General features: G+C 44.7%; 1 protein-coding gene across 2 annotated transcripts in view; it reads left to right on the top strand.

Moving 5' to 3' along the window:
• Window positions 1–15595, top strand: part of SH2D4B (SH2 domain containing 4B) — a 102569-nt gene that overhangs the window by 10973 nt on the left and 76001 nt on the right. For both annotated transcript variants that reach the window (XM_075610156.1, XM_075610157.1), the window contains 2 exons: window positions 4463–4622; window positions 7854–8001. In XM_075610156.1, the coding sequence (XP_075466271.1) occupies window positions 4463–4622; window positions 7854–8001 (308 nt within the window). The remainder of the gene's footprint in view (window positions 1–4462; window positions 4623–7853; window positions 8002–15595) is intronic.

The following is a 15595-nucleotide window of genomic DNA, read 5'->3' on the forward strand; positions in this document are numbered from 1 at the left end:
GGTACTCTGTCTGATGTTACAATACCAAGGAGTTTTGTTTTTTTACTTATTACCAACCATAGGGTCTCAGTATCAAGAGGGTTTATCTCAGTAATTGAAAGGGCTGAATTCAAAATAATTTAACGGCATTTAAAGTTGAGGAAACTTTATTTTGACCATATATTGCAAAGATCTGTGTAATATTTATGCTTAGAAAATAGAAATAAAGTGGGGTTTCCTAAAAGAAATCAGGTTTTCTTTAAATACTCCTCCTCCCCTGAAGAAGCATGTGATACGCGCAACACGGTTCGTCGGTTTTAGATGACATCACGATGGTGACGCTGATGGTGTTGAGTTGCGGTGCAAACAGCAGTACGACTGAACTCGAGTTATATGGAGACTGAATTTCATGAATATCGAGTGTTATCCTCCATGTGCATGCAGCCCATACTAAGAATATCCACAGCAGCTCTGCGTTTTATGGTCACTTGTTCAGCTATATGCAGCAATTTATAGACTGACAGAAACACTGCAGATAATAGAGGTGCACTATAGTTCTATGTGGACTTACCATACTTCACCCTATAATATCTAACAGTCATGAATAATGCTGTTGAGGTTCACAATAATGGACACTAATCTCTATTGAGATCAGGCACTTTTATTAAGACTAAACACGCTGTTAGCTACATGACAGTTGATATATGGTTAAATATACCAAACCTTCTTAAACATTTGTACCTAATCTGATACTCGGAGTTGTAATATTTTATTGTCCTACAGACACCGTGAATATTTACAAGAGGGAATTCTGTGACACATTACTGGGATGTTCCTCTATGCTTGTGATATGTACAGTATGCACAGGATACCTTTGGCAACAATGCAACAGTGTTGCTTTGCACATACTTACTGTGTCTATTCACAGTGTACATTTAATAAGTGTCAATTTGTTTCTTGCTGTGATACACACTACATTTCTTCACCTTTACTGAGATATAGTTGTCCTAAATTAAATATTCCTAACACTATGAGTGATATTATAGGATATACCTTTCTACCTAATATTGGTTGATTGTACCTTAAGTGACTACGTGTGATCCTAACAATTATTAACCCCTTGAGTGGCGATTTCCATTTCCTTACAACTCTGGGCATAATCTGTGGAACCACTTGCCCCCTCTATTAGCTCCCGCACCACCATGTGTTTTATCTTCACATTATGTACCCTCACACCCCATATACTCCCCTCTTTATGACTGTAGAGGGAAAGAGGGTTTGGCCTGGTGTTAAAGGGGTTGCACCCCATATGGCCACCCCATGACCTCACCAGGGAGACAAGGGGTTAACTAGACTGCGGTCCAGGAATGTGGTTTGCACCTTGTTATATCATGAAAATGTATGTTCCCCTGTTCCCATGTTTTATTATTATGTCAGTGTCTGCACCACGCACACACACTGGGATCCATCCGGGAGGGCAAGGGTTAATAGTTGTATAGTGATTATAGCCCTTTGTTTAATTTTCCCACCTTTTCAGGCACCATTTTGCAAGGTCCCATAAGCCGCCATTGAAGCTCCATTGTTTTCAATGGCGGATCTAGCTGTTTTGGACCTCTTTCCCTTGAAGACCAGCAGGTGGCGTCCGAGAGGAGGAGCGACGGTTTCCCATTGTAAGTCAATGGGCTCATTGACTTCAATGGAGATTCCTCGACGGTGCTTTCCAGGAACGAGTTGGCAGCCGTCCAAACCGCAAAACCGCAAAGCGGACACAATGTCTGAAAAAGAGCTTTGATCACTGATTAGTCAAGTTCAACGTCAAGTGGCGTGTGAATCTTAGGTTCTAGGGCACCCAGAAATAAAATTATTTTTGCCCCTAGTTTCTAGGCCACCCCTCACTCGACCACCACCGGGTCCCAGAATCCAGGACCCCCGGAACGGGTTGTGCTGGTAGAGCGGGTCGCGCCATAGGTTCCAATGGCGGCGGCAGAAGCAGCACGAGAAAACGACTAAGTCAGAAATGCTACAAATCATAAGCCCATATCTCCGGTTCTGGAGGGTTCAGAGGGCCAGGGTTTGGGGTACCTGTAGTCACTGCTCCGGCATGGCTGCAGAACCATCCTTGACCCTCTCTGACCAACCCGACAGAGTATGGACCACCTTAAAGGTTCGGGAGTTTTTCCCATAGACTTCAATGGCAGCAGGTTCCCATTGACCGGCTATGGCGGAGAAACCCCATCGGCTTCAACGGCGGCGATGCCCCGTTGAAAGTCTATGGCGGCGGATTCCCATAGCCGCCAATGGCGGCGGTTTACCATTGAAAGTCTATGGCGGCGGAGCTCGTTGTTTTCAATGGGGATTTAGTGAAAAACCGTGATTTAATTTACAGCAGAGAATTTTGTATTAAAATAGGAAACGGTTTAAGTAGCATTTGTGTATCTCCTGTTCTGAAGGTTGCAGCGGGCTGAAACTTGGACCATATGGTGTCCCAGTTCCGGCATTGAGATCTGGGCAGTTTGGACCCGCTGAACCCAACAGAACCGGATATTTTAATATGTTTGTATTTCACTTTTAATATTGTATTCCAAGGCGGGGATAAAAACCCGCGAAGATTCCTTTACACAAAGGGAAGCAGATGGTCAGAGGGGCGACCCAATGTCGAGAGACTAAGTGCTGTTCAAAAGATTTTGCCACCCTCACTGTTTACCTGAGGGCAGAGAAGCGTCAAACTGGAGTGGTTTGTGAGTGTCATATCTTACACTTCCAAACAAAGAAGATCCTGCCAGATATTCCATTTGGTAGACTGGCCGGCATCCCTGATGTAAATGTGGGGCTACAGAAATGAGACCCTCAGGGTCCCAGTGCACATGGGCTAACTAGCTGGGGGGCATGGGTTAAACTGTGTTCCCACGTTAAAGATTGGATACAGATAATTGTTATCCAATAGCCTGTACTCAATGTTAGGAATAGGGTTACAAAGATATATAAACTGTGGTCAACCCTATATCCATTGTCTTCAAATACCATCTTGATTGTTTCCTGATTGCTGGAGAATTGCTATCTGATAATTCTCATCCCCCAACCCCAAGTAAGTGTTACCTTCTTGCCTGTTAAGTGTACTATATTGCTGTGTTCACCTATTTAAGGAATAAATATACTTTATTATATCTAAGCCCCGTTCAGTTCAACCCAGTTATTTGGTGTATTATTATAGCCTGTCACAAAGTTACCGTCACAATGACCAATAACGTTTTTTTTATTTCCTATATGGATTTACGTGCAATTCAATATGAGTGGCCTATGAAGGGATACGGAGACCCTGGGATACTACATTTCCCACCTAACCTATAAGTGATTTCTCTCAATCAACCATTTTTTGTACCGATACTCATTATCTTCCCTTTATGCACCATGTGAATATTATCCATTATATACCTATGCTGTATTTGGTTGAGCAGCAGGTATATTTTTTGTATTCATTTTCTTTAAATAGATAATGGAAAGACATGTGTAACACTTAAAAAGTAGTGGTACTGTGGGTCAATACATTAGTGGTATTCAGAACCTCTTAGTATCATTACATTTTAACCACTGGTTGATAAAATGTTCTGCAGTCACACAGTGATTACAGAATGTACTATACACAATGTACTCTGTTGCACGACTGCTAAAACTTTGACTCAGGCCCTCATTTTCTCCTGTCTTGATTACTGTAACCTCCTGCTGTCCAGCCTTCTCCACCTGTCTCCTTACAATCTATCCTTAACGCTGCTGCCAGAACCACTCTGCTCTTTCCTAAATCTGTCTCATCGTCTCCCCTCCTGAAATCCTTTCCTGGCTTCCGATCAAATCCCGCATCTCACACTCAATTCAACTCCTCACATTTAAAGCTTTACACTCTTCTGTTCCTCCCTACATCTCAGTACTAATTTCTCGCTATACACAATCCCGGCTCTTGCGTTCTGCTCAAGGATGTCTTCTCTCTACCCCTTTTTTATCCAAAGCCCTCCCGCCTTAGACCCTTCTCGCTGACTGCCCCACACTTCTGGAATGCCCTTCCCCTCAATATCTGACTAGCACCCTCTTTATCCACCTTTAAAACCCACCTTAAAACACACCTGCTTAAGGAAGCATATGAGTAGCTCGATGGCTGATAATTAACACCTCTTAAATTAACCTTGGCCCCTTGCAGACGCATTTACCAGAATGCCCTCCTACTGTCTCTGTAAGTTCTTCCTACCAACCAATTAGATTGTAAGCTCTTCGGAGCAGGGACTCCTTTTCCTAAATGTCACTTTTAAGTCTGAAGCACTTCTTCCCTTTGTGTTATTTATATTTTATTATGTGTTATTTATCTCTTATTATTTATAATTGTAACTATTACTGCTGTGAAGTGCTATGTACATTAATGGCGCTATACAAATAAAGACATACATACATACATACTCTGTATAACTGTTACTACTTTTCTGTTGACTTTCTGCAGATAACTCCAAGCATATTCAGTGGCTTCGTGGTGCTGATGGGGATGTGTGGGTCTGGATCATGGGAGATGCCCACGGAGATAAGCCCTATGAGCAAATTTCCGAGGAGCTCATGGCGGAAAGAGCAAGGCACCAAGCTCAGGAGGAGGCAGAGGAACAATGGTGAGTGGCCTTATCAAACGGAGCAACGCATTACAGCCGTCTCTGGCACTCAAAGGTTTACAGCTCTCTCTCTAACACGTAGCCACAAAGGAGGGAGTAAGGGGTATGATATCTTTTATTACCAACAAGTAGTTGGTCCAATACCCGATGAAGGCCCCAGAGTGGTTGGAAAGCTTGTAACATATCAACTACTTGTTGGTCCAATAAAAGGTATCACACACCCTACTCCCTCTTCCACTCCTTTCTCCCTCTCCCTCCTTTGTTACTACATTGAAGAAAGGACCAGAATGGCGACCCACCCTTTTCTCTAACAATGGATTTCTCAGAACGACAGAGGAGCAGAAGTTTTGGGGGTTGATTCCTCGTCTAAAGAAGCATCTTATTTCTCAAGGAACAATTACTTTTTATTTTTGGAAACAATGATTCCTCCATATGTTTTTACTATTTTGGCATGGCCTTTTCTGCCACATTTCAAATTGAAATGCAGTGGACGTTACGTGTTTGCAATGCGTTGACTGCCCCTATGACAGCGAAAAATGGATATTAAACAGCAATTGCTCAAGAGGAACAACCAGCGATCTTCAAGCACCTCTTTTATATCACACAAATCCACAAAGCTCTGTTAACTCAGTGCTAAAATGGGACAATATCAACATTATTCAATGGACATTATTGTATGCAAGAAAACTGAAGCCGTTGTGTATCTCATTGACACAGGCTTATCCCTTTCTTAAATTAGCACTGCCTCGCGTCAGCTTGAAATAACATGACTGGCATTAAGTATGTCTTACCTAAAGGTGGCGTTACACCCTCCCAGACCCTGATATACAGATTTTGCTGGAGAGGAGATACCTGAGAAACAGGCTCATTTGGATTATATAAAATAATAATGTATAAATTATACCATATCATACAGGAATCGAAACCTGGACATTTCATATGCTAGTACCAATTCTCTACCTGCAAGCCTCAGGGTTTGTGTGATGTCACAGACGCTAAAAATAAACGTAACATATAGTACAAAGTGCAGTCCACTGCACTGTGCTGTAGATGTTAAGTATATTTATAGCAGGATATCCTCTTCATAGGAAAGTAATCAGCGAGCACTGCTTGGACAAAAAATGGCAAGAAGGCTGGACTGTGCAAAAAATATAAAAGCCTTTATTGGTTCCCGGCAAACATGGATAAAAAAGGGGAGAAGGAGTCCCCCCTCAGCGCTCTGACGCATTTCGTCCGCACAGGGACTTTGTCAAAGAGTTGCCAGGCTGCTCCCATACTAGGGGAGAGTCAGTAGACTCATTTGCTGTTCATCACATGTGTTAACCCCTTATGGTCTGTTATCATGTTGCTGATTTAAATGGACTTCATATACCTGGAGTGAATCTCTGCAGCACAAGGAAATTTGAGGGGGCTCTACCCTTTCATGAGTGTTTCTGTAAGTATATGTATAGACTGTTTTATCACACCAATCCTGTGGTGTAGCAGGTAGGGAATTGGTACTAGCATATGAACCATCCTTGGTTTGATTCTTGTATGTGTATAATATTTCTTTCTCCTGGTAAAGGGGAGCGCTGGTTGCTCACATGGAATGGTATATGTGAAAAGAGAAAAAAATGCAATAGTATAGCCAATTTAAATAAAAAGGCCCTATCCGTAATATAGCAATGGTTTCACTCACAAACTAGACGAATATAAAGCGTGAATCAGAGATACTTCTCTCTCTGATAGGAGCCCTTTAAGAATCCTCACACATGGAGTTGTAGGTGGGTTAATGTTCCTTAATCCCTCAGGTGATGATCCCCCGAAAATAAAAGGTAGAGAGAATCCCAATAGTATAATATTGCCACAATAGCAGATTGTATTGAAAGTATATGTTATATCACTCACATTTGAAAAGAGTAAAAGTACAGTGGAGAAAACCAACTGGGTGATGCCGCTCGTGTATCGGGTCACAGCGCCGCTTCACTTCCTCATGCGTCACTACCGGTGACGTCTCAACCTCTGGCGGAAGTGTCCTTTATGGTTACTGCGGTGCCCTCAGTTCCCAGCTCTACAAGTCTTGCGTCTCACTCTCCCTGGTCCTCCCACAGCTTCTCTGATCCGATTCAACACGTTTCACATTAGCTTCCTCAGGAATCGTATCAGCTATCTATTGAAGCTTCCTATAAGTAGCTTCTAGCTATAATATCAACCAATCAAAATAATACATCAATCTGTGATTAAAAACATTAACTCACTCTGCACAAAGTGGTTAATGAAGTAAATCCTAACACATAGCATATAATACATACAATCTATTTATGACTTTACAATATATCAGTCATAAAATGAGTTTTAATATTAAAAAAAGACGTAAAAGACAATAATACTACATAAAAGCTCATATCTAAATGCTAAAAATAAAATAACTGTTAAACATCTTAATAAGTATAGTGGAGACTAACTAAGACAAGTCCTAAATACTAAAACGACTTGTGGAGGTTTGTCTACAAAGAGGAGGACAAAAATTCGTTTGTAATGTGTATTATATATAATGTATTCATGTTCAATTCCCACATGGTGTATGTGTGTATGTGTGTATGTGTGTATGTGTGTGTATGTGTCCGTTAGCAATAAAGCATTTAATGTTTTTAAAAAAAAAAATGGAGATGTTTTTAAATTGGGAGACACGCTCAGACCGCGTTGTAGCGGATCGCGCAATAATGGGGTTGAGCTATATATATATTTGTGCCAAAAGGAGTGTACTCGGTGTGACCCCAAATATACGGTAAAAAACAAAAAGCCCCAATGCAACATTCAAATGCAAAGTATATAGTTAAATACTTATCTGTTTCTTCTCATAACTATGGGTCATTTAGTTAAACTCTTTGGCCAAAGCGTTATAAGCCTGCAGCCACATCACAGCATAACCTATCTGCAGCCACGTCACGGCATGACCTATCTGCAGCCACGTCACGGCATGACCTATCTGCAGTCACGTCACGACATGACCTCTCTACAGTCACGTCACGACATGACCTCTCTGCAGTCACGTCACGGCATGACCTCTCTGCAGCCACGGTATGACCTCGCTGCATGTCCTAACACTAACACTTTTTTGTTGTATACACTATTCTGTCATTACACTGAAGTGGGAAGAAGTTGCTTGTAAATGCACACGGCTTTAGTTGCCGCCGATTCAATCTTTTTTTACAGTCTTTAACATTACTGTAATTTTGTCGTTTGACGAAGGAAGCAGAAAGAAGCGGAAATCAAGAAGAAATTCCGGGATGCTATGGCCAAAGAAAAGGCAAGGATAGTAGCCGAAAAGTGGAAGGTGGAAATTGAGGACAGAAAAGCTGCAAAACTCATGGAAAAAATGTTCCAGGAGGAATTAAAGGTATATATATATATATATATATATATTCATTTTTATAACAGCCAGATCTCTCAGGTAATCACTCAGAACCTGATGGCACACCTAGAACCTGATGGCACACCCAGAACTTGATAGGCCAGCCAAGAGACAAACCTGTTTTAATTAACCATTTAAAAATGTTTTCCAGGAATTCTTTATCAAATCTCTTTAAAAAGTGAAAAACTGATGCAATATTGGTGCAAAAAAGTATACAAACCCTCCTGCTTTTGGTGGAGTATATTACTTGACTAAATCTAATGCTGTTTTTTGGCATTATAAAAAAAGTTTCCGAATTAATAGAAAGGCAAACAAGAGTATTTGCAGTTTTAAAATGACATAGTGATTTATCAAAGGCCAAAGTTATGCCGTTGATTATATGTGCACTTAATTTGATGTGGACATTTTTCACCATTTGCTTTATAAATGACCTAGCGATATAAATTGACACAATGCAAATATTGCATTTATGCTGCTGTGTCTTGACCCTCAATAAATTCCACTCACGGATATTGTCCGAGGTGAAAAACATTTACCAAACAATGCTATGCAGTGTGACATGGTGTAATAATACGTATGAGAGCAAACTTCATCAACTTTCACAGACTGAAAGTCGAGTCAATCATTTAAAAAAAAAATCTATCTGTGGTACATTACAGCACAAAGAAACCACTTCCGTAATTCCTCTCAAATACGAAGAATAGCTAAAATAATGTATGTCAAAATATTGTAGTAATTGTCTCTTGAGATGCTCCTTACGATCTGCCCATCTGGCTTTCCTTCTACCTTATTACCTCCTCTCACACGCCTGAAAGACTTCTCCCGTGCTGCCCCTCTCTCTGGAATCACCTACCACGCACCACCAGACTCTCCCCCGGCTTTCAGATGTTTAAAAACTCCCTGAAAACTCACCTTTTCAAAGAAGCCTTCTTGCCTTACCTCTAAAATCTAACTCTTTTCCCCCTGCAATCCCACAACCCCATTGTGACCAGCTGTGTGGCAGGACCAATCTCCGCCCTATGTAACATCCCTCCCCCCAACAAAAAAATCCCAACCCCTTAATGGCTTCAGCTGTCAGACTGGGCCATATTCTAACCTGAGACACACTTTATCCCACAATAAGCAGCCACCTTACCTTCTTGTTTCCCTACTGTCCTTCATTCCCTCTAGACCAGGGGTCTGCAGCCTCTCCAGGAAGAAGAGCCATTTTCACAAAAAGTGACAAAAACCCTCCACAGGAAAGCAAATATGCAAATACAACTGTATGCTCATCTGCATGTCTTAGGCAGGTCTGCAACCCTGCCTTTCCCCATTATCACCCAGCATACAGCACTTCCACTGCAGCAAGGGATTCTGGGAAATGATATGCAAATGAGCACACACTGTGTTTGATTGCCGTTTAGCCTGGTTCAGGAACTTTTGCTCATCTCTACCTGTGACAATTACTTTCTATTCACCCGAGCACCTGGCATGAATTTCCTTTTTTGTGGAGTACTGTACCTCTTATCTGTTTGTTGACTGCCCATTTCATATATAAGTATATGTATATATATATATATATATATATTTATTTTTTGTAATTTTTATATATACATATATTCAACATTTTACGACAACACACTATGTATATGGGGCAATATTATGTTTAAACACACACACACAAACACACACAATTATTGTAGTGTGTGTATATATATATATATATATATATATATATATATATATAATGTGTGTAATGGAATGCGCTTCAGTGGTGTATAGAGAGTTAAAGATAAAAAGTCACATGCATAAAAAGCTTCCATTCCAATAAAGGAGGTGAAAGTATCTCCTGGCATCTTCTTGTATCACCTCAATATGAAAGCCTATGTAGTGGAAAACAGAAGCGCAGAAAACAGGTAGCACCATGAAATTTAACAGATATTAATGACAGAAAGAAAGGTATAAATAAAAGTAATAAAGAGTTGTGCACTCAAGTATGAGCGTCCTAAAATATAGCTTATCTGAGCAAAGTCTTGAGTCTCTTAGTAGTTTTTTTAAATTCCTTTATTGGCAATGATAGAGGCCTCGCATTCACCAGAACTATCAATTGTACCTGTGTACAATGTTTAGATGTAGAATTCTCCAATCCTGGAGATGGCAACATAATTACAAAGAACCGTATACAATGCAATGGACGGAGGGCGGTTGAAACGTTGATCTATTGTGCACATATAACAGTGTGTGTCTGCTAACTTTTCCATTCTCTGCGTGTGCTGATTTTTTCTTTATTGCTGCTTTTATTTAAGAAACTTCGTGAGATCAAAAGGAAAACGAAAGTCCTTCATTTTCTTTGATTTACTTTATGAGCGCTGATCCAGTCTGGTTTTTGTATGGGTGCTAATAGTGGCCATTACTAGAAGTGGATCCACAACATACCCTTTGGCCAGTTCCAGAGTTCTTAGGCGGCACTGCGCAAGCGATAAAGACTTTATAGAACACGCTGAGGAATTAAAATATAGGAATTAAAATATAGGAATTAAAATATAGACAAGAATTACAGTGAGGCACTAGGAACAGTATCTGAAAAGAGAGATTCTTGTAGTTATGAAAGAGAAGAAACCACAGATAGAAAACATTGATGCCTCATTCATTACACAATATAATGGTGCAGCCAGACACAGAACTATTTCTAAACAAACACTGGGGCATTTAAAAAAATGTTGTTACTAATATTTTAGCTTCCCCCTGTTTTAAGAACAAAATGTGAGACTACCCCAGCTGCCTGGCTTTTCCAAAAACTGATGGGTTGTTTTAAATGCTCCAAACCTAGATGTTTCACGTGCTCTTATTTCGATACATCCAACCACTCGAGTGTAACTTTGTGCGTCACAGGGAAAATACACAATGAATTTATTAATTGTAACAGTACCTATGTTGTGTACGCACTAGACTGCCAGTGCAAGAAGCAATGTATAGGTAGAACGAAAAGAACGCTTAAGACATGCATTCCAAAAACTTTGCGAAATTTCATAATTACCAGTCCACTGGATTAAAAATATAAGGGATAGAGCTAGTCAACCCAGACAATAGAGGGGGAGACCATTTCAATAAGATGTGCATACACAGGACCGATTGGCTCAGTGTACTCCATACTCTAGCACCACAGGGTCAGTATCATTTTCTATTAGATATTCCAGTTTAATATTTACATATATAAATAATAAATGTAAAATGACTTTTTATATATAATATAAGTACAGTATTCCATATTTCTTCCTAATCATTGGAATGTTACTATTTTATTTCATATTCTATTATTTCCATATAATATATTTCACTCTGATGTAACTGTGACGACTCAGGAAATTCCTTCCTCTTCCTTTCTCTCTCTCCCATCTCCCGTTATCCTTTCTGTCCCTTCTCACTCCTCTTCTTCACTGTCTACCTCTCTCCACTTGCCGCAGCGCGTTCCCCGCAGGTCTCGCGTACCTACGAGTTCTCACAGTCCCTGCCATAATCCTCCCCGCTCCCTCTCCCCCGCGGTAGCTCCCTTACCTTCCCCTGTAGTGCCCTCCATCCCGTTACCTCTGCCGCCTGTGGTAGCCCGCAGCATGGCATTCTGCGCGCCTAGTGACGCGTGTGCATGCTCTTCTCTGCCCTTGCGGGCCATCGCATGGGCACAGGCCTCGCCCACGTTTCCCTCTGCTTGGCTCCGTCCCCCTCTTGCTGCATTTCCCTGCTCCGTGCGGTCTGCGCCTGTGTTGCAGTTTGTGCGCGCGCATCCCCAGCTTACAGGGGGCGCGCGCACAGACTCACCTTATCAGGATTTCCCTGTCTCCGCCTCCTAAGCTGTTCAGGCCATTCCCATGACTGCCTCTTCTGTCTCCTCCTCTTCTCTCCCTGACATATCTCTTGCTTCTCACTAAGAAGCATGTGTGAAGAGCTCCCAGGCATTTGGTAAGGAATCAGCTTTATTCTGTCTTTATTTGTTATATTTTGCTGTGGATCTGTGGGGGAGTATACTGTGAGTATACTGTGAGTTTTTAGAGGGTTTTGGGTGCTTTTTCAGGTTTATAAACCGTTTTTGTTTTTCACCCAGAGGCTGCAGTGATTCAACCTAGCAAAACTACACTGTGGCTGGCTGGAAACTGTAGTCTAAGACCCTCTCTCCTCCCCTACTCCTGGCTGTTTATTTTACTTCTAGTTTCACTTTAATTTAAGCCTGATTTCCTTTTGTCATTTGCAATTTTTGGGAGCTCTGTGTCTGACTTTAGACCTTCAATATTGTGGTGTGGTTTCTTGTAAGAGAGAGAGTTAATAAGGGGAGAAAGAGAAGATTACAGCAGGTTTTTTTTTCTTAAAAAAAGCTGTTTTTCTTCCCCTCCCTGTGCAGAGATAGTTAATTGGTTCTTAAAGGGACAGTTTCCTCTCTGCATCTCTCTCCCTAAGCACTATTTCCTCCCCTTACTTCGAGACTTATATTATCATGCCTGGGGGGAATAGGACTAGTGCAGCAACGGGGGCCACACCTGGACATCGGACTCCAAAAACTGGGGCCCCTAGGATCAATAACCACAGCCCTAGGCCTGGTACATTCAGTGCCCTGGTTACACCTCCCCTGGCTCCTGTTGTCAGTTTAACCCCTGCAGTCCCAGTTCCAACATGGGCGCAGGTGGCAGCTGCAGGCGTTGACCCCAGCAACAACAACGCTGGGGCCTCGCCCGGTGTGAGCAGGAAACTTGGGGTGAGGTGCCCAATGTCACCTGGCCTTAACATAGAGGGCATAACATACACCGTGTACTATGGCACGGAGGGGGTAAGGTGCTATTTGTGCAAGGAGCTGGGGCACACTCGTAGGAGTTGCCCCAAAGGGAATAGAAATCCCAATTCAGCTCCTGCACCCACCCCTCCCTTTGCCAAGACACCCGGTGCCGCTGTGCCCACCACAGCGGGGCCCTCGGGGGCCCAGGTCCCTTCTGGGACCGCAAGAGATGTCGCTGTCCCATCCCGAACAGTGACGTCTGTACCTCTCCCCAAAGAACAGAGGGAGAAGGAAAAACCCTCGAGGGCCCAGGTCCCCTCTGGGACCGCAGGAGATGTCGCTGTCCCATCTCGAACAGTGACGTCTGCGCCCACCACAGCGGGGCCCTCGGGGGCCCAGGCCCCCCCTGGGACCACAGGAGATGTCGCTGTCCCATCTCAAACAGTGACATCTGCACCCACCACAGAGGGGTCCTCAGGGGTCCAGTTCCCCCTGGGATCGCAGGAGATGTTGCTGCCCCATCTCGAGCAGTGACATCTGCACCTCTCCCCGGGGAGTGGAGAGAGGGTGAGGGGGTCGCCCTGGAGCAGCCTCCCTCTGTTGTCACTGTCCCCCCAGGGAGGAGACACCCTGTGCCGCTGCGCCCACCGAGGTGGGGCCCTCGGGGGCCCAGGTCCCCCCAGGGACCGCAGGAGATGTCGCTGCCCCGTCTCGAACAGTGACATCTGCACCTTTCCCCGGGGAGCGGAGAGAGGGTGAGGGTGTCGCCCTGGAGCGGCCTCCCTCTGTTGTCACTGTCCCCCCCCCCCGAGAGGAGATACCCTGTACCGCTGCGCCCACCGCGGCGGAGCCCTCAGGGGCCCAGATCCTCCCTGGGACTGCAGGAGATGTCGCTGCCCCATCTCGGGCGGTAACGTCTGCACTTCTCCCCAGGAAAAAGAGGGAGAAGAAAAGAGTCACCCTGAAGAAGTCACCCTCTGTTGTCGCTGTCTCCCCCAGGAGCACCCTCCCCCCAATGTAAGCATCGTACAGGGTGCGGGGAAGCGGTGGGAGGCTCCCGCTGAGGAGGTAGCGGTACCCTTTTTTGGGGAATCAATCCCCAGGAAGAGGAAAGAAAAAACTATGAACAAGAGGGTGGTTGAGGAGGGCGAGGAGGGTGAACCGTATTACGTTCACCCTCAGAAGTTTCCGAAGCGGAATGCAACATCAATTCCGCACAGGGTGGCCCTGTCCGGCCCACAGGTTAGGATTAGCCAGTGTAAGCCGGACCCCATAAATATGCAGTCCCCCCCCCTCGAAGATCTGGAGGGAATGCAGGAGGAGGTACCCGGCGTCCCTGGGGTGGAAGATCAAAGTGCTCAACAACATGAGGCTTTGCTCCTAGAAATGGACGTTGGGGAGCCTTCCAACACCCCTCCCAGTTGGAGAACATCCCCCGGGGACTTGTGTTTCGGTGAATCTGCCGCGCCGGAGGCAGTTGTCTTCGGGAACTCAGAGGTCGGCCAGGATCCCCCTCCGGCTGTGCCGCCTTCGCGTGGCACACCTGAGGCTGAGCCCCGGTTTGTGTCACCGGAAGAAGGGGATGGGCTAGGGCTGACCCCCGTAGTTGGGGGTTTGGACGATGGAGCGGGGGAGGCGGGTGTGGGTGAGGGTGTTTTAGCGAGCACTTCATTTTGCATCTGGGAGATGCCAGATGTGAGCTCTCCTGGTGAGGAGTTTTGGTCGGGCACTTTGTTGGAGGCGACTGCTGGGCTGGACCCTCCCTATGAGGTGCTTGCTGAAAAGTGCCCTCCCGCGATTAATGCGAATGCCCGTGGCAACCCGTTTGTTCGCATGGTGGTAGAGGAGACCAGGAGGGCACTGTGTGCCTCGTTGGCCCCCGAGGACACTAGGGAGACCGCTACCTCTGCCATACCGCCACCAGCTACCCCTGAACATCCCACCCCGGGGTTGGATGTGGAGGATATTGTGGACCCCCTTGAGGAAACACAGAGGAGGGGACCCACTTTAAGGCTGAGAAAGGCCCCCTCAGGGAAGGGCGGGGATCCTCAGTTTTTCAGTCAAGAGGAGCTCGGGGAGTTGGGGCTCAGTGAGGAGTCCTATGGGAACCGCGGAGGCGGTGGACTCTTTGACCACCATTATCCCTGCCCAGGAGCTAGATGGTTTCCTGGAGGATACCCTCTGCAAACACGGAACCACGAAGGTGCAGTTGGCCCTTGGAAGGTGGAAGGATGCCTCGGTCATTCTCCACTCTCTCTTAGTATACATCAGGGCTAACCACAAGGCCAAAATCTCTGGGCCTATCCATCTTCGTGTCCTGAAATTTCATAAATTGATGCGAGACCATATAAAGGCTTCTCGGGGTGTAGCTCCGTGAGCGCCTGTGCAAAGCAAAACTCCTGATTACCAATGGCTTTGAGCATCGGTACACTTAACGTGAATGGCTGTAAGGACGGGTTTTGCAGGTTCCAGGTACTCTCCTTTTACAGAAGGGAAAGTATTCTGTGAGTTTCCTGCAGGAAACCCATACCACTCCAGAGGCTGAAGCCAGCTGGCATTTGGAGTGGCGAGGCAGTGTCTTCTTTAGCCACCTCACTTCGTCATCTAGTGGGGTGGTGACCCTGTTCTCTGAGTCCTTTCAACCAGAGCTACTGCTTGCCAAAACTGTTGTTCCAGGTCGCCTGTTGCATCTCAGGGTCCGGCACGAGGACTGCACGTTTAATTTCCTGAACGTGTATGCTCCTGCCACCGGACCCCTGAGAAGGCAGTTCTTCGTCAGAATGTCTGAATACCTGGATAAAGTCGACGCGGACGAATACGTGGTGCTCGGGGGTGATT

The sequence above is a fragment of the Ascaphus truei genome, chromosome 8 (genome assembly GCF_040206685.1).
Source record: "Ascaphus truei isolate aAscTru1 chromosome 8, aAscTru1.hap1, whole genome shotgun sequence".
In the NCBI taxonomy this organism is placed as follows: Eukaryota; Metazoa; Chordata; class Amphibia; order Anura; family Ascaphidae; genus Ascaphus; species Ascaphus truei.